The 19,014-nt window shown below is 40.0% G+C and overlaps 1 protein-coding gene across 5 annotated transcripts in view; it reads left to right on the top strand.

The window, feature by feature from the left end:
- The window catches only part of dnajc6 (DnaJ (Hsp40) homolog, subfamily C, member 6), a 49,010-nt gene extending 33,153 nt beyond the window's left edge, over window positions 1–15,857 (top strand). For 3 of the 5 annotated variants that reach the window (XM_073852266.1, XM_073852262.1, XM_073852261.1), the window contains 8 exons: window positions 237–629; window positions 2,306–2,455; window positions 3,273–3,368; window positions 4,589–4,729; window positions 5,410–5,742; window positions 13,068–13,216; window positions 14,758–14,934; window positions 15,049–15,857. In XM_073852266.1, coding sequence (XP_073708367.1) covers window positions 237–629; window positions 2,306–2,455; window positions 3,273–3,368; window positions 4,589–4,729; window positions 5,410–5,742; window positions 13,068–13,216; window positions 14,758–14,934; window positions 15,049–15,150 — 1,541 coding nt within the window. In that variant the 3' untranslated portion in view covers window positions 15,151–15,857. The remainder of the gene's footprint in view (window positions 1–236; window positions 630–2,305; window positions 2,456–3,272; window positions 3,369–4,588; window positions 4,730–5,409; window positions 5,743–13,067; window positions 13,217–14,757; window positions 14,935–15,048) is intronic. The other 2 variants (XM_073852264.1, XM_073852263.1) reach the window with 1 other exon arrangement.
- Window positions 15,858–19,014: the final 3,157 nt, after the last annotated feature.

Here is a 19,014-nt window from a genome sequence, read left to right as displayed (position 1 = left end):
AGTCGACAGAAAATAGGTCATTAATAGATTTGTAGTTGTGTATTGAGTTTAGACAATTGTTTAATGAGTAGTTAAAAACTAGATTTCAGTGACAAGGAATTTGAGAGGTACAGTATCATGTTTCTCTCATAAAGCTGTTGAGTGGGATTTGCTTTGGAAATGTGGAAAATAACACAAACTGTATGGACTAATTTGATGTTCTATAGATCTAACTATTTCTCCGGTCTGTCCCTTAGATCCTGCCCAGGGCCACGGGAGTTGTGGAGGCCGAGTGGGCCCGAATGAAGAAAGCGAACCGTCAGATGATGAAATGCTCTCCCTTTCTAGTCAGCAGAGCAACGCGAGCAATGAGAAATCAAAAGCAGCTAAAAAAGCAGAGCCCCAGCCTACAGCGGCCCCTCCTCCAGCAGCTGAGGAAGTAGATCTGCTGGGACTGGATGGTGATGCAGCGAAACTTCCTCCATCCTCCCCGCAACCTCCGACCACCAGCACCACCACAGACCTGCTGGGGGACCTGTTTGGAGCTCCACCCACACCACAGCCGGCCAGCGGCCCAACTTCTGCTCAGTCCACACCGCGGAGATCCGCAACCTCCTCCTCGCCTTGTCCGTCACCTCGATCTGGAGGCAGTAAGTATGTTTTGTGTTTTTTTTTAAAACATTGACAGACAGTTGAGCTGATTTATCTGAGATGCTTGGCAGGAGTCAGTGAAGTGAAACAGCATCGTGGTATAGTGAGAAATTTTAATAAGGGAATTCATTTGAGTGGGATTCATTCAACATCAAGACATAAAGTGGAGTGTCTAATTTACTGAATATTAATTTATTTAACTGCTCTATCGTGGTATATTGCTTTTATGTAATGACTGTTACAGCAATATAATAAAAACATCAACATTCCAAAAGTTAATGTTAATAATGTTAATGTTATGTTGTTATTAAATGACAATTAATTAATCATAATAAGCAATTTTTCACTACCATTCAAAATTTTGGATTCAATATAATTTGCTTTTGGAAAATTAAAAAAGTGATCTATTTGATGTTAGTAATGTAAGCAATATTACAAAAATTGTGAAATATTTTTACTATTTAAAAAAAATGCTTTCTATTTGAATATTTTATAAAAATGTAATTTATTCCTGTGATCAAAGCTACATTTTCAGCATCATTACTCCACTCTTCAGTGTCACATGATCTATCAGAAATCATCTGATTTGCTGTTTAAGAAACATTTATTATTTTTATTATTATCAATATTTAAAACAGTTGAGTAATTTTGTTCAGGGTTCTTTGATGAATAGAAAGGTCCAAAAATCATTATTTATCAGAAATAAAAAGCTTTTGCAATATTATACACTATTATTATTATTATTGTATTTCTTTGCAAAGAAATTTTAGAAATTAATACTTTTATTTAACAAGGATGTTTTAAATTAATCAAAAGCAATGACAAAGTCATTTATAATGTTACAACTGATTTATTTTTAATATAAATGCTGTTCTTCTGAACGTTCTATTCATCAAAGAAACCTGAAAAAATTCTACTCTGCTATTTTCAACTTAATAATAATAATAATAAATGTTTTTTGAGCAGCAAATCAGAATATTAGAATGATTTCTGAAATCACATGAATAATTTACATTTTAAAATAAATTTAAATAGAAAACAGTTATTTTAAATATATAAAAAAATTTAAATTGTACTGTTTTTCCTGTGCTTTGGATTAAAACAAATGCAGGCTTGGTGAGCAGAAAAGACTTCTTTAAAAACATTAAAAGTCTTACTGTTCAAAAACTTTTGACTAGTAGTGTATTTACACTACCATTAAAAATTGGATTCAGTGTAATTTGTTTGTTTAGAAATTAAAAAAGTGATCAATTTAATGTTAGTAATGTTACAAATGTTAGTAATGTTATTTTTTTGTAATATTAAACATCAAAGAGTGCATTTTAAGACTGGAATAATGGCTGTAAAAAAAATCAGATTTGCCTGCACAGAAAAAAATAATAATTTGAAATAAATCACAACAGAAAGCAGTTTCAGTTCACAATATTTCCATTTTTACTGCATTTTTGACCACATTAATGCAGTAAAAACATAATAGACTTAAAAGTAATGAACAGATATATGTATACATTTAAGATTTAGAATGTATTAGATTTAAATTGTCTTTCTCTTTTATTGGCCATTTCCCAACAGCTTTGAACTTAGTTTAACCAATCAGATGAGAGTCAGAATCTGTCCTTTAACAGTGCATTTCAGCAAAAGAAACTAAGTCCTTTTTTTAATCCTTTTCCTTCAGCTTTCGACCCATTTGGGTCTGGGCCTGCTCCCTCCCCTAAGCCGCAGGACTTCATGGGGTCTTTCTTGGGTCCAGGTAATATGGGGCAGCCAGACCCCTTCCTGCATGCTGCACGATCTCCGTCTCCTACAATGCAGAACATGGGCATGGGTAAGGCATGCGCCTTTGCCTCTCAGTACTGCCAGTGTGTGGGCAACATCACCATAACAACCAGCAAAGCTCTTTTGTGTTAAATCCTCCAGAATATGATCAGCAAAATAGCCTTGCAAATTTCTCTCTATAAAACAGCTCAGTAGTTAAGCTCATATTTAAAATGCTGATGCTTGATGTTTTGGAGAAAGTGGAATCATTATTGGGCCTTGATCTTGTATGTTTGTTTTAAGTACAGTGTGTGTGGTTGATAGCAGCATGAGCTTTGTGAAGGACAACCGAAACCCTGTGTTCCCTGTGATCTGATTAACATCGATATGGAATAACCATAAATTGTAGAGCGTATGTTTGTTGGATGTAGTGTAAGTGGTAGTTTGCATGCCTATGGAGTCACACCAGTGCCATATGCTCTTAAAACATCATTTTTTACTAAAAATTAAGTCGTTTTAAATCTGAATGCTTTGAAACAGCACTACTGTAAGATAAAAAGCTCATATTTGTTGGAACTGTTGTGTTTTTTATTTTTCAAGCATGCAACAGAGCTGGAAAGAAGCACTGCATGATGCCAAATACTGCAGATTGCTACATTCTTAGTCAGAGCTTTGAGAAAATGAGAGAAATATGAGAGAAATTCCATCCATTTTCCTCACTGTCTATTCAAAGCAAAGCACCTTGTCATAATATCTTGTTTTAACTAATCAAAAGAGTTATATTAACCAGTTAGCCCTATGCTAAGCTAGTAGGCTAAGTAGGAAAAAGTGTACGTAGTCCAATTTCAGAATTGTGTTAAACTATTTAATTATAAATCCCTTCATAGGTCGCAGTTCACCTGTGCCGCCCACTACTCCCACTGTCAATATCCAGCAGCAGAGCTCTACAGGAGCATGGGAATGGAACAAAACACCACCTGCAAGTAAGTGCTGTTAGAAACACAAGATGTGTCACAGGGCCTCCTGGTGGCCTCCTATGAAATTACACCTAAAAGCAAAATAGCTCACTACTGACCTGCCATCTGGACTGGTGTGATGAGCTCATATAGCTTATAAATGTTAATGTCTTGTGAAACATTACATGACTGACTTTATGGTTTTTAAATCAGTAAAGCTGGATACATCTTATAATTATTTTAATAGCTTTTTACAGAACTGAACAGTAGATGTGTACAATATTTCAATATTCAATATTTGCACTGGCCCCAACAAATGAATTCTAAATGTATCTAATTTAATAAAAAAATAAATAAATACATATATGTGACCCTGGACCACAAAACCAGTCATAAGTGTCAATTTTTTTAAATTAACATTTGTACATCATCTGAAATCTGAATAAATAAGCTTTTAATTGATTTATGGTTTGTTATGATAGGACAATATTTGGCAGTGATACAACTATTTGAAAAACTGGAATCTAAGGGGGGAAAATATTAAGATAATACCTTTAAAGTTGTTCAAATGAAGTTCTTGGCAATGCATATTACATAATCAAACGTAATCAAAAATTATGTTTTGATACATTTATGGTAGGAAATTAACAAAATAACTTCAAGGAACATGATCTGTACACAATGTCTATAATTTATAACTATAGTTTTGACCCATGTAATGTATTTTTTGCTACTGCTACAAATATACCCGTGCTACTTGAGACTGGTTTTGTGGTCCAGGGTCACATATTTTTAATTATAAAATACAACAAATATCTATTATTATACATTTTCATACATATACATGGTATTTAAAGTCAAATGTTTCATTTTCTTTTACAAAATTTGCAATAACTGGAAATCAAATTTATTTATACAAATTGTTATTATTATGTAGTATGATAGTTAAGACTTTAATCTATAAATTCATAAACACGTTTTCGAAAAAAGGGCATTACTGATTTGTTTGTTATTTTTAACCTATTCTTGCTGATCCTATCAACACATTATCACAAATCATTCTTGCAATTTTGTCAAAACCTCATTCATCTTTGCCAGATCACTTTAACTAGCTGACAAGTTGAAAATGCTGACACAAGCAGAATTCACAACCAAAACCATATTATTTAAATTTAATATATTTTGATTTCATTTTAATTGATCTTTCTTCAGGATACTCAATTATAAATCTTGATTTGTCATACCAGGTGGAGGTTTTGGGATGGGAAGTAAGTCCGCCAGCACTAGCCCAACCAGCTCAGTTCATGGTACTCCCACCCACCAGGCCAAACCCAACACTTTAGACCCATTTGCGGATCTGGGTAACCTAGGAGCCGGTCTGGGAGGAGGTAAATGGAAAAAAAAAAAACTTATTGAGTCAGGTTAAAGGGATAATTCGCCCAAATAATAAAATGTTACTCCCAAATATTAAACTTCATTAAATTTCATTGATTCAATATTTTTTTTCATTCATTTTTGGGTAAACTTCACCTTTAAAGGGATAGTTCACCCACAAATACTGTCTATAATTACTCACCCTCATATTGTTCCAAACCTGTTCATCTTTGGAACACAAATTTAGATATTATTGATGAAATCTGAGAGCTTTCTGACCCTCCGTAGACAGCAAGTGTCCTTCTACTCTCCAAATGTTGCTAGAATGACGCTGAGGCGAAGAATTGTTGAGTAAAGTTGTTATTTTAGTTTTTTTGTGCAACAAAAAGTATTCTCGTAGCTTCATAAAATTAAGGTTGAACCACTGATGTCACATGACTATTTTGTCTATGTTCTTGGTACTTTTCTGGACTTTAAATGTGGACGGACCCTTGTTGTCTGTAGAGGGTCAGAAAGCTCTCAGATTTCATAAAAAATATTTTATTTGTGTTCCCGAAGACGAACAAAGTGTCTTACAGGTTTGCAACAACATAAAGGTGAGTAATTAATGACAGAATTTTTATTTTTGAGTGAACTCTCCATTTAAGACATTCATTATGGATTCACTAATTACCATCTCTCTGTTAATTTCAAGGTGGTTCTGGATTCTCCAGCAAGCCTACCACACCTACTGGTACCGGAGGAGCACTTCCACCCATGGGCTCCCCCCAGCGTCCTGCTCCCTCTCCCCAGCACACTGCCTCTGGAGGCTGGCATCCTGGCACAGGCTTCCCCTCATGGCAGCCCGGAGGTGGGGCTCAGTGGCAGCCACAGGCCCAGGGTGCACAGCACCAGACCCCACCTAAAGCACCAGGACCCTCTATGCCCCACACTTCTCCACAGAACAGACCCAACTACAACGTCAGCTTCTCCAGCATGGGTGGAGCTTCGCCAAGAGCCACAGGGGCAAAGGAACAGCCTAACATGGGTGAGTAACTCGACATAGAATTTGGTCTAGTCTTAAGTAGTTGTGCTTATAGAGATATGCGCATTGGAGATTCTAATGTTTTTAGAGATGCTTTGTTATTATAAGCCTATACCCACCTTTTTATTTCCATAATAGTGGGCTCGGCCATTTGTAAATTTTATGGGACTGGCGTCCAGTCTTATCTGCGTCTAGCTATTTTGAGTTTGTTTTGCTGTTTAATATTGCAAATTGCTGTCTTTTCATAAAATTTAATGTATTATTTAATTATGAGTGCACTGGTTTGTAGTGCTTTACTGCACGTTTTTATTCTTTTCATTATTTCCCTACAGCGACTTATGAACTAAAATAGATTTCATTTTAAATATATTATGTAAAATGAAAAATCAATATTGTTTACGTCGGAATGGAAGTGTAGTTGCTAATCTTATCAGCCTAGAAACTCGCAGTTTTGCATTTCCACCAGTCTTAGTACACGATATAACTACAGAAGAGTCAAGTTTTAAATTCAACAAATATGGAAACTCGTTGGTCATTTTTGAACGCGATGCTATTGGTCTAATAGGATTCAATGATCTATGCTAAGCTATGCTAAAAATGATATCGCCAGAACAGGAGAACGGCTGAATGGATTTCAAAACGGTAAAACCCAACTTATTAACTCGGGGGGAGTTGGAGAATGAGCCTATTTCCAAAAAAAGTGGAGTGTTCCTTTAAGACATTTAAGTAATCTTTATAAGCGTGCTTAAAAAAACATTACTGCTGTCCATTTTGAGACAAAACGTCTAAGGTCACATATGTAACCCTGGTTCCCTGAGGACAGGGAACGTGACGCTGTGTCCTGGTGGACACTTTGGAAACTGCCTCCAGCATGACCGGTTCTGAAGCAAGCTATAGAACAACGACAGTGAACTTGACATTGGCCGGCGCCAGCCCATGACGTCATTAACAAGGCGCCTAACAGTTTAAAACGGGCACCTGTGAATACATCAACCATCTTTTTTTTGTCTGACGGAGACGTAAGCGGGGCCCGAAGCATGGCTACGAGACGCAGCATCTCGTTCCCTGTCCTCAGGGAACCAGGGTTGCATACGTAACCTTAGACGTTCCCTTCCGGAGGGAACTCAATGCTGCGTCCTGGTGGACATTTTGGGAACGTCTATACCAACGAGAGCTCTGTATAGTGGAGGCTTCGAGATTGAATCTCTAAAGAAAAAAGCCTACAACACCCGGTCTTGGTGAGTGGTTGGGTTAGCACTCCACCAAAATAATCAGCGAGGCACAAAGGGGCCTACCAGCTGTCATGACTGAGGCCTGAATTTCTGGAGAGCGGAGGCTAAACAGAATCACTCAAACGAGAGGGAGCCTGGCAATGCTCGATTCAATGGAAAGTCTCTCAGGAGTGAAGGTCTTAACATGATGACAATCGAATGAGGGGAGACGTGTCACGTTTGAGAGGAAATGAGGTCTGGGTCCAGATGCAGGGAAAATAGTTTTAATTAAACAAAACACAAATAAACATTAACAAAAAGGCCAACATGGCAAACTAAACATAAACTGAAACATAAACTGAACAAAACATGAAACAAGATCTAAGGTCAAGGTCAGGAACACAAAAGTACATGCAAAGACAAAAGACAAATCATAAGTGTTATCAGCTGGGGAAGACAGGTGACAATCAAGGCAGGTGCAACAATCAGAGAAGTGAGTGCAGGGAAGGGAAAACAGCGACATCGTGTGGCGAAGGGAAAGGCAGCAGCCCAGAGTCATGACAAGACGTGGCTACACTCAACGCAAGGAAGTACTAAACACACATAAGAGTCTACATGTGGGACTCTGTAGAGAGGAGGCTTCAAGAATTGAATCTCTGAAGAGAGAGAAGCCTAACAACACTCAGTTTTGGCAGAGGGGCTTTAGCACAATAACAAAAATAGTTAGCGAGGCCCAACGGGGCCTACCAGCTATATACTGTGAGAATGGGTCTACTTAAAAGCGGAGCTTTAAGGAGAGCGGAGGCTTCAGCAGAAAGACTCTCTATACCGAGAGGAGGCATAGCAACGCTCTGTTCGCCCTTGCTCTGAAAGGCAGAAGAAACTTCTAAGAGTGGAGGTCTCACTTGTATGTATACAATAATCAAAGGGAAGGGACCTGACTACACTCAAGCCTAAAGGTGATTGCCTTAGTGGAGTTCCAGAGAGCGGAGGCTTCAGCAGAGTGATTCTCAGCTCGAAGAGGCCTGGCAACAATCACAGTGGCAGGGAATATATCTAAACATGTATACGCATGTATAAATAATGCCTAAGCCAAGCTTAAAACAGCGGAGGCTTCACAGATAACTCTCCAGAACGAGAGGAAGCCTAACAACACCTAACCCCATACAGGAGTTACTTACGAGTGGAGGTCTCGGCACACTAACTCACAAACGAGGGGAGACCTGGCTACACTCGACACTCAGGGACAGTAGAGCTCAATATGGGGCTCAAATACTAAAAGTCTCACCCAAGCGGAGCTGGTAGACAAAACAGTACATACATATACACATAAATGTTTAATTTTTTATATATTTTTTCACGTACCGGGCCATCAGACTGAGTTTATCAATCTCATCATCGTCCCAGCCCCAGAGTCTTTTCGAGGGGAAAGGAGGCAGGCAGCCGAACAGACGTGAGGGAAAAACAGGAGAGGAGACCCTAGGTACCCGATGCAGGCCTGCCGCCACGCCTGCGCTGGATCGTTTCCCTTAGATCCTCTCTCCTATTACGCGCATCACGCCTCCTCTGAGACCGACTCCTCCCCGGGGGAGGGCCTCGAGTGGCCACACTAGCAACCTGGCCCTGTCTCTGGCCCGTAGACCAAGACAGGCCGGGCTTTCCCCTGTGTTCGGGTGGGGGCGTGGACTGACGAGGTATGCACGACCTGAAAGCTGCTGAGCGCGCCTTCGCCTCCCTGAATCTTTCGACCACCACCTCGACGGATGTGCCGAAACAATTTGGAAGGCGAAACCGGCGCATCAAGGAGAAAGTGCTTCTCTTTCTCCCCGATGTCCACCAGGTTCACCCACAGATGCCTCTCTGTGGCCACCAAGGCCGACATAGACCTGCCCACTGCGGTCGCTGTCTGCTTGGTGGCCCTCAGAGACAAATCCGTGGTGCGGTGCAGCTCAGCCACCTCCTCCGGGGAAAGCCCCAGACCTCGGTCCATATCTTTTGGTAGATCAGCCTGGTACGCCTGCAACACTGCCACCGTGTGCAGAGCAGCACCAGCCTGACCCACTGCCGCGAATGCCCTGCCATTCAGCTGAGATGTTTCCCTCAGAGGCTTGGATGGCAGGGTCGGAGCCTTCAGCGTCGTCCCTCCCGCTGAGAGATAGTTTGCAAACGTCTGCTCAATTGGAGGCATCGACGCATATCCGTGCCCACGCATTCCCTCGACCTCAGCATAATTCACATGCTGATATCTGTGAATGCGGGCCGAATATGGTTTATCCCATGCCCTCTCGATCTCATTGTGCAGATCGGGAAGGAATGGGAGGCTCACGGGAGTTGGTTTGTTATGGCCAGGAAGAAACCGCTCATCTAATCTACCCTGAGCAGCCTCTTCCCTCGCGCGCTTCCACTGAAGATCCAAACGGGTCCATAACAGACATCAACTCGGGGCAGGCAGGCTGTACGGACTCAGCAGATTCATCTTCCATTTCAGCCACATCCTGCTCGCCCTGGCTTGAAGCCAAAAGAGCACTCGCTGCTGGATCGGAGGATGTGAGAGACAACACATCCCCCGCCAGCAGCGCGTCCTCGTCTCCGGCTGACGAGCGCGAGAAATTAATACCTCTCTCAAACTCGTCAGCCAGCTCCACCTGTGATCCCCACTATCTCAATCGCCGGGCAGCCTCAGCTGCCGCGGGACCAGAGCCGCGTGGGGCAGATGAATGTCCCAATTCCCTCGAGAAAAGGGACAAACGAGAACGGAGTTTCTTAAGGGAGAAACTCTCACAATGAACGCACTCCGCTCCCTCAAGAGCAGAGCACGCGTGCTCTTCACCCAAACAAACCACACAAAGGTCATGTGCGTCATCAGGTGTCAGATTTCTCCGACATGGATCCGCACACTTCCTAAACAGTTTCTCTCTAGGCATCATTTGTACTTACTCGCTTAGAACAAAGACTCTGAAGACAAAAAGATGGTTGATGTATTCACAGGCGCCCGTTTTATACTGTTACGCGCCTTGTTAATGACGTCATGGGCTGGCGCCGGCCAATGTCAAGTTCACTGTCGTTGTTCTATAGCAGGGATCATCAAATCTGGACCTCAAGATCCATTTTCCTGCAGAGTTTATCTCTCACCCTAATCAAACACACCTGAGCATTCTAATCAAGGTCTTCAGGATCATTAGAGAATAACAGGTAGGTGAGTGTGATCAGGGTTGAAGCTAAACTCTGCAGCGCATTGGACCTCCAGGGTGAGATTTGGGGAACCCTGTTCTATAGCTTGCTTCAGAACCAGTCACGCTGGAGGCAGTTCCAAAAGTGTCCACCAGGACGCAGCTTTGAGTTCCCTCCAGAAGGGAACAAACATTTACATTTACACTTACATTTATTCATTTAGCAGACGCTTTTATCCAAAGCGACTTACAATTGGGGAATACAACAAGTGTTTCATCCTAAGGAGGCAGATCGACATAGGAAGTGCTCAAAAATACCATATGTCAGGCGTTGTTAGATGAGTACGGGCTAGAAAGGGAAGATCAGGAAAGAGAGGAGAAGAATTTTTTTTTTTTTTTTATTGAGTCAGTGTCGAAAAAGATGGGTTTTCAGCAGTCGCTTGAAGACAGTTATGGAGTCTGCGTTCCGGATGGGGGTGGGAAGATCATTCCACCAGGCAGGGACGTTGAAGGAGAATGTTTTGGAAAGTGATTTCGTGCCTCTCTGTGGTGGTACAATAAGGCGTCTTTCACTAGAGGATCTCAGACTTCTGGAGGGAGTGTAGATGCGTAGTAGTGAATGGAGGTAGGCAGGTGATGAGCCGGTGACTGTCCTATAGGCCAGCATCAGTGTCTTGAATTTGATGCGAGCCGTAACCGGTAGCCAGTGCAGGGATATGAAGAGAGGTGTGACATGGGCCTTCTTGGGCTCATTGAAGACCACCAGGGCCTGTACGAGGAGTTGTGCAGCATGCTCTGTTAGGAAGGGCCTGATTTTTCTGATGTTGTGCAATGCAAACCTGCAGGATCGAGCAGTTTTAGCTATGTGGTCTTTAAAAGTCAATTGGTCATCAAAGATTACACCAAGATTTCTGGCTGAAGTCGATGGGGTAATTGTTGATGAACCTAACTGGATGGAGAAGTCATGTTGTAAAGTTGGAGTGGCGGGAAAGACAAGGAGCTCAGTTTTAGCTAGATTGAGCTGAAGATGGTGTTCCTTCATCCATGCAGAGATATCTGCCAGGCAGCCAGAGATCCTTGCAGCTACTGATGGATCATCTGGTTTGAAAGAAAGATAGAGCTGTGTGTCATCAGCATACTGTAGCAATGGTAGGAGAAGCCATGTGCCTGTATGATGGGGCCCAGAGATGTGGTATATATGGAGAAGAGGAGGGGTCTAAGAACTGATCCCTGAGGAACCCCAGTGACCAGTTGATGAGTTTTGGAAACCTCCCCTCCCCAGGCCACTCTGAAAGACCTGCCAGAGAGATAGGATTTGAACCAGCGAAGTGAAGTCCCAACGATGAGAGGGTAGACAGGAGGATCTGGTGATTTACCGTGTCAAATGCTGCAGATAGGTCCAGCAACAAACTAGGCAGATATATTTTAAGATCAGCCAGTGCAAGTTTGTTTCAGTTGAAATGGCTTAAGTATTGTCTGTGAAACTAAATATTTTAAAGTAGACAATGGTAAGTTGCTTTGGATAGAACCATCTGCCAAATATATAAATATAAATGTAAATGAATTGAAAACAAAAAACAGAGGAAATGAGCACATACAACTAAATATCTAATAAAAGCCAATACTGATCAAATACAAAATCACTACATAATGTACAATATGAAACATAAATATTGTTTTTGAGACTGGCTAATAATTACGTTTTAATAGTGATATTAAATAAAAGCCAAACTAAAATTAATTTATGAAATTAGAGGAAATAAGCACATGCAATTACTGTATGTATCTATTATAACTAAGCTTATACTGAAGACAGGGTTCACATGGGTCCTTGAAATCCTTGAAAGTTTGTGAATCTGAAAAAAAATTCAAGGCCCTGGAAAGGCCCTGGTTTTGAAAATAAAAATACATAGATACAGGTCCTTGAAAGTGCTGGAATTTATGTTGTGCAAGAAGTTTTCTGGAAAAAAATTCCATATTATTCCCTCAGCTAATGTGTTATTTCACCAACACATTGTGGCCTATGCATACTAGCTTGCATTTACACATTATGTTAAGTGTTTCCCACCAGAGGTACTTTGTGTTGTACATTCACATATGTCATTTGGCTGAAAATAAATGCAAAAAAAAAATGCAATTTAACATAGTTGTGTTTGACACATGAAAACTGTAACAATGTATCTTACAAGGTAACACAATATAACCTTGCTCTCACTTGTCCCCCCATTAAGTCCTTGAAATTGAGGGTATTGGACCTGGAAAGTCCTTGAAAGGTCCTTGAATTTAAAATTAACCAATGTGTGGGAACCCTGTGAAGATTTCTAATATTAGTCAGTGGTAAATTGCTGGGTTAAAAACAACCCAGCACTGGGTAAAATATGGACAAACCCAGGGATTGGGTTTTGATCCAGTAGTTGACCCAACCTTCTGGGTAGTTTCATTTAACTCAACTATTGCTTAACAATTACTATATTTCTTGCTTAAAATGAACCCAAAATAGGCTGAAAATTATCATTCAATAATAATATGTTCAATAAATGAACATTTATTAATAAGTAGAATAAATTATTAAATATAAAAATTTTTTCAAATGGCCTATTAATTAATGTTTACCTTTTGATTATTACTGGTACCTCTAGTAATTAGAGTCTGATTTTTAGTTTACAACCTATATTGGGTTTATTTTAAGCCTGCCATATAGTATTTTTCAAACAATCATTGAACTAAATAAAACTACCCAGAAGGTTGGGTTAAACATTTAACCCAACCGCTGGGTCAATAAAATCCAGTCGCTGGGTTTGTCCATATTTCACTCTGCACTGGGTTGTATTTAAGCATTTTTAGTGTGTACCGATATTGTGTTTTCTGTAGATTTTCATTACTACAAAAACAAAGAATATTATAAATAGCAACTTAAACATTACTAATTATTTCCTATTTCTTTCAGGAACCAGACCAAAGGTTTTGGATGCTAACTTTGATGACCTACTCTCGGGCCAGGGCTTTGCTGGCATTAAGGAGAGGAAAGGGCCAAAAACTATAGCAGAAATGAGAAAAGAAGAGATGGCAAAAGAAATGGACCCAGAGAAACTCAAGGTGAAACATAAAACACACACACATAAGTGCAAGCTGAAATTTATATTAAACGACTCACTGGAATATTTGAATCTGATGGTCAGTTGCTTGTTTTATATGTGCTGTTTTTTTGGGGATAATGACCAGTTGACTGTACACTGTCCCTTTCATGTTCCTCTTTTTAAAGGGTTACGAAACCCCAGACAACTTTTTCTGAGATTTTAGCAGAAGTGTTTGTGTTGCACATCATAGAAAGCAACGTTGGAATCTGTTAAAGGAGAACTCCGGTGTGATATTGACCTAAAGTGTATTGAATCATGATACCGAGTGTGAACGTACCTTGCATATCTCATCTCGGTTTGTGTCCAGCTGTCCGAAATCTGGGGTCAGTTAGCCGATGCTCACAACAGGTTGTCAATGAAAGTCAACAGGGCATCGGAATAGCCATGTAAATAAATCACTGTTTTACGCCATTTACGAGGCACAAAGTAGCTCCACACTTCATTGGTAGACTTCCAAGGGCCCTGACATTTAAAACGAGACATTGAGAACTCAGAAAAAGCACCGGTAGTTTATTTACAAGAAGATTTATACAGACAGTACCTGGAAAAGAAAATCCGGTCGCCGCCATCCTGAACTTAGTCACGATAAGTCGAGTGTCGAGCACCAAGGAATTTATCAGGTTATCAACGTATCAGGTTGTAGTTTCCTTCGTGCTCGACACTCGACTTATCGTGACTACATTTAAGATGGCGGTGACCGGTCTGTTCCTGGTGGAACATGTCTGTATAAATCTACTTGTAAATAAACTACCGGTGCTTTTTCTGAGTTCTCAATGTCTCGTTTTAAATGTCAGGGCCCTTGGAAGTCTACCAATGAAGTGTGGAGCTACTTTGTGCCTCGTAAATGGCGTAAAACAGTGATTTATTTACATGGCTATTCCGATGCCCTGTTGACTTTCATTGACAGCCTGTTGTGAGCATCGGCTAACTGACCCCAGATTTCGGACAGCTGGACACAAACCGAGATGAGATATGCAAGGTACGTTCACACTCGGTATCATGATTCAATACACTTTAGGTCAATATCACACCGGAGTTCTCCTTTAATATTAATTGTTAGAGGTAACTGGTTAATTTTGAGCTTTTTTGCGCTATTTTTATCTTCCGGGTTTAAAATCTACATTGTGCTGACGTCACCGTTTGTGACGCGGCGATGGACTATAGTACATCGATGACGCGTCGGTGTCTCCTAAATATTCATGATGCTGCGTGTTCTTATCCTATGAGAAGTCGATTCACTTAATTATTCACGACTTTTCACGATTTGTGTTTTAAACTCGTGGGGAGCGAAATGAAAGTGTCCAAAGTTGTCTATATTGTCTCTCTCCCATCTCCTCCTCGCAGCGCAGTCAGCGCACCACGCCCACTTTTGCAGCATTTTTCAAAACTGTGGTGAGAGTAGCCAGTTCTAAAACAGGGGGGTTTCATTACCCTTTAAAGACTTTGTGTAAGTGTGAACTGCATCATTATGCTTTAATACAATGTCGTTGTTTGTTGTAGATCCTGGACTGGATTGAGGGTAAGGAGAGGAACATCAGAGCATTGCTATCCACAATGCACACGGTGCTTTGGGAGGGAGAAACGCGCTGGAAACCTGTAGGCATGGCTGACCTTGTCACACCAGAGCAGGTGAAGAAGGTCTACCGCAAAGCTGTGCTGGTAGTGCACCCTGACAAGGTGAGAGACGTATTTGTTTAGTTTACATTGAAGTGCTTAAAGCGAAACAAAGCACAGATGCATAATAGTCTTCTATGTAGACAAAATCAGTTTTCTCTCTCTTCCCATCTGCAGGCTACAGGAAAGCCCTACGAACAATATGCCAAGATGATTTTTATGGAACTTAATGATGCCTGGTCAGAATTCGAAAGCCAAGGACAGAAAGCACTGTACTAAGACTTATTGTATATGATCACAACCAGTCAGCAGTTCCTGCCCCGATTAGACACCCTGCAACCCACCAGTCCTTGAAACGTTCCTTTGTTATCGCTCCCACCTCCAGGACCCTGCTTCATAGAGACGTCAGAGCTTACATCTACAGTATAGTTGTGTGTATCTCTCTATCGATCCATGTATCAGGTCCCATCATGCACTAGGCCTGCTGTATGAGAAGACTGCTGTTGGAAAAAGTAGCATTCAGCTTTGTTTTAAAAACTCTTATTTGTGTCTTTTCCAAGGACTCACTTACATAACAGAGATCAGACTCTGTCGTTAAACAGCTGTGAAATATTTCCGTGAACATTATCAGTCAACCAGGTCATCATAGAAATGTCTTTTTCAGAAGCATTCAGTGAGTTTTGATTTATTAAAAAGGTTCAGAGCTGAGGAAACATCTTCAACAAATGAAAAAATATGTCTAGACACTTGCAAGCTTGCAAAACTTTATTATATAACTCAATGTTTTGATCAAAAACATGTTATTTAATAAGGTTTTGCATGCTACTGCGGTATTCTGGACTTTGTCTGTTTCTTCCATTGTACTGATTGTGTCCTACACACCTGCTTGTGACCATTCATATCTGCAAGGGGTGTTTATTTATTTGTTGGCTTTACAAGACAACTATGAAATGTGTGAAAATGAATAAAGTAGTTCCGGGTGTTAAGCTACGACTCTGTTTTTAGGTCAGTCAGAGGATAGAGGTTCAGAAAGATATGCACAAATGAAATAACGCTCCAACAGAAACCTGTAGCCACTAAGAATTTCTCATATCATGTAACACATAACTTCTTTTAGAAGCTAAATGACGTGGTACTATGGGGCAGAAGCACAATAAGTACAAGAGACTGTACAGGAAAAGCTTGATCTGTGAAATGCAGTAGATTTATCTAGCATTTTATTCTTACATCGTTTTCTACTGAATAATGATCTGTATGTATATGTTGCACTATAATAACATACTGTTTACAACATAAAAAGTCAAAGGAAATTGTTTATTCATGTAGTTACTCCACAGAAGAAGTAGATTTGCAGGTACCTCAAAGTGACATGGCTTGGTTCAAGCGGAATGTTAAAGGGTTAGTTCACCCAAAAATAAAAATTAGCCCATTATTTACTCACCCTCAAGGCATTCCAGATGTATATGACTTCCTTCTTTCAGTCGAATGCAATCTGAGTTATTTAAAAATGGTTCTGGCTCCTCCAAGCTTTATAATGGAAATAGGCGTTTCTCTTCAGTAGTCCAAAAGAAGTCCAATAAAACGCATCCATCCATAATATAAAATGCCTCACACAGCTCCGGGGGGTGAATAAAGGCCTCCCGTAGCCAATCGATGCGGGTTTTCTAAGAAAAGATCCAAATTTAAAACATACTAATTACTTAAATCTAGCTATTATGTTTTAAATATGGATATTTTTCTCACAAAAACACTACAGGAGGCCTTTATTCACCCCCCGGAGTGTGTAAGGCACTTTTTTATGGATGGATGAACTTTATTAAACTTGTTTTGACCTGTTGAAGAAAAACACCCGCCCATGACCATTACAAAGCTTGGGAGCCAGAACAATTTTTAATATAACTCGAATCACATTCGTCTGATGAAGAAAGTCATATACACCTAGGATGCCTTGAGGGCTAATTTTAATTTCTGTGTGAACTAAACCTTCAAGGTTGTCTTTACATACAGAGTTTATGTTAACCTAATGTCTTTAACTTATTAATAGTGCCCTAAAGAACTACACTTCTTAGGGGACGTTCAAATAAAACACGTTTTTCCTTTGGACAGTCGAATGGGGAAAACGCGAAAGACGCAAACGCAATGGTCAAACGCGTTCATCTACAGCGTTTACACAGAAAAACACTAATGAAGTAACTTAGCAGCGAACTGTAATGGAATAACGCGTTCTGTGTGAACGGCCACCAAACGGACTACTAAACTTTGGTAAAGTTTTGCCTAGCATAGCCTACCATTTAAACGCGTTCATGCCAGCTTGCTACTGAAACGAAGCTTTTATTTTTGACTAAGGAATGTGATCGATGGTGTTCAAATCCTGGTGTTTTATTGCCATAGGTGTCTTTTAAACCGACTGAACATACCATTCAGAGTGGACCATTAATAGTTTGACATGAAATCATAAAGGCCATTGCGCAACGTAAGTGGATACGTCTTTAAAAGCCAGTTCTTTTAGCATATATCGATATCCTCATAATGTACTGCATGTTTGACTGTAAGTGGCTTGTAGTCCAAAGGAGGTTTCCAGAGTGTACAGCCACCAATCTGCCCTTTCTCTTCTCAGTATATTTGCACTTGAATGGCATTAGGTAAATCCAGAACACACTTGTGTCGTAACTTGCAGTACTTGCTGTACATCTTCATGCTTTGCCTTCCTCTTTTCGCATTCATGCGGTGATATAATAAAGCTTTAACTGTATCAAAGCAGTCTATGTTTTGCCGGTAACGTTACCTTCCCTCTGAAACAATGCGACGCTAAAGACTTGAATGCTAACCAAGGCCAAAAACTACAGATTAGAGAGAACTGAGTAACGTTAAAAGAAAGGAGCCCTGTATCCAGGATGAAATTTTTCCGCCCCCTCTTGTGGACTGAGCCGTTTATCTTCGACCTTAGGATATCATAATGTTCGGAAGCTAACCTCTGTATACAGTAGTGAATGTGTGGTGTTCAATAATGCTGTTCTCTGTAAGGAAGTGGTACGGTTTGGATACAGCTCTGTGTTTGTTTGCTGTATCAGTATTATTGTGACATGATTTTGTTTTCTCTGTCCTTTTTTTCTGTTCATGTTCTCCATAAGAAGCTGTACATATGATAATGTGCATTGCACAAATAAATGGGAAACAATGATGTTAGTGTGATTATTATTTTTATTCTGAATGACATTTGAAAAGTAAAAGCTTTGAAGCTTTGAACGTGTCAGGTGTGTTGCTGCCTATACAGGGTCAGAAAGCTCTTGGATTTCATCTTAATTTGTGTTCCGAAGATGAACAAAAGGTCCTACGGGTTCGGAACGACATAAGGGCGGATAATTAATGACAGAATTTTCATTTTTAAATAACAGGATCCTAAAATTTTTTACCTTTTTTATTTTGTTTTTGTTTTTTACAGTGGAAGTCATCAACGTTCAACGTTCTTCAAAATATCTTCTGTGTTCTATAAAAAGGACACATACAGATTAAGGACAACATGACGGTGAGTAAATGATGACAAATTTCATTTTTGGGTGAACTCTTCCATTAATAATGAAGGATTACAGTTTTTAATTGCAGGTTTAAATTCAATTTATTATTTTTATTCAAATACAATAACCGACTTTCAAAAGTTTTGTGCAAATTAGTCAAATGCCGTCATCTTATCCATCTTATCAATCCTGTGAGGAATGATGCATGTTACTGAACACCTAAAAGTTTAAATTGCAATACATTAGTTGTAAAGAAGAACTGACTAACCCTGTTGAGTCATCAGATGACTCTTCATTGGCTGATTCATTCGGCTCATCCCACACATAGCTTTGGAATGTGGGGGTTTTTGATTATCAGAACTTGTTAGGGTGAAAGTGAGGTGAAGGATAAAACAGAAAAGGAAAAAAATGATCATCAGAGAAGTTTGATGTGGAACATATGTGACTTTGCAGAGGGATCTGCTCTAAAGACACTGGTCCAAAGAGAAAGAGACTCAAGATTAAATCTTTGTTTGACCCTATTTGACTGTTCTTTAACACAGATTGCTCTGGTGAGATTTCATTAGCATTGTGGACTCTTAACTTGTGGCAGACTGACCTTTACCCTTGGAAATCCCCACAGCTGTGA

The sequence above is a fragment of the Garra rufa genome, chromosome 12, assembly GCF_049309525.1.
Source record: "Garra rufa chromosome 12, GarRuf1.0, whole genome shotgun sequence".
Taxonomy (NCBI): domain Eukaryota; kingdom Metazoa; phylum Chordata; class Actinopteri; order Cypriniformes; family Cyprinidae; genus Garra; species Garra rufa.
This window is presented reverse-complemented; position numbering and strand designations above follow the sequence as displayed.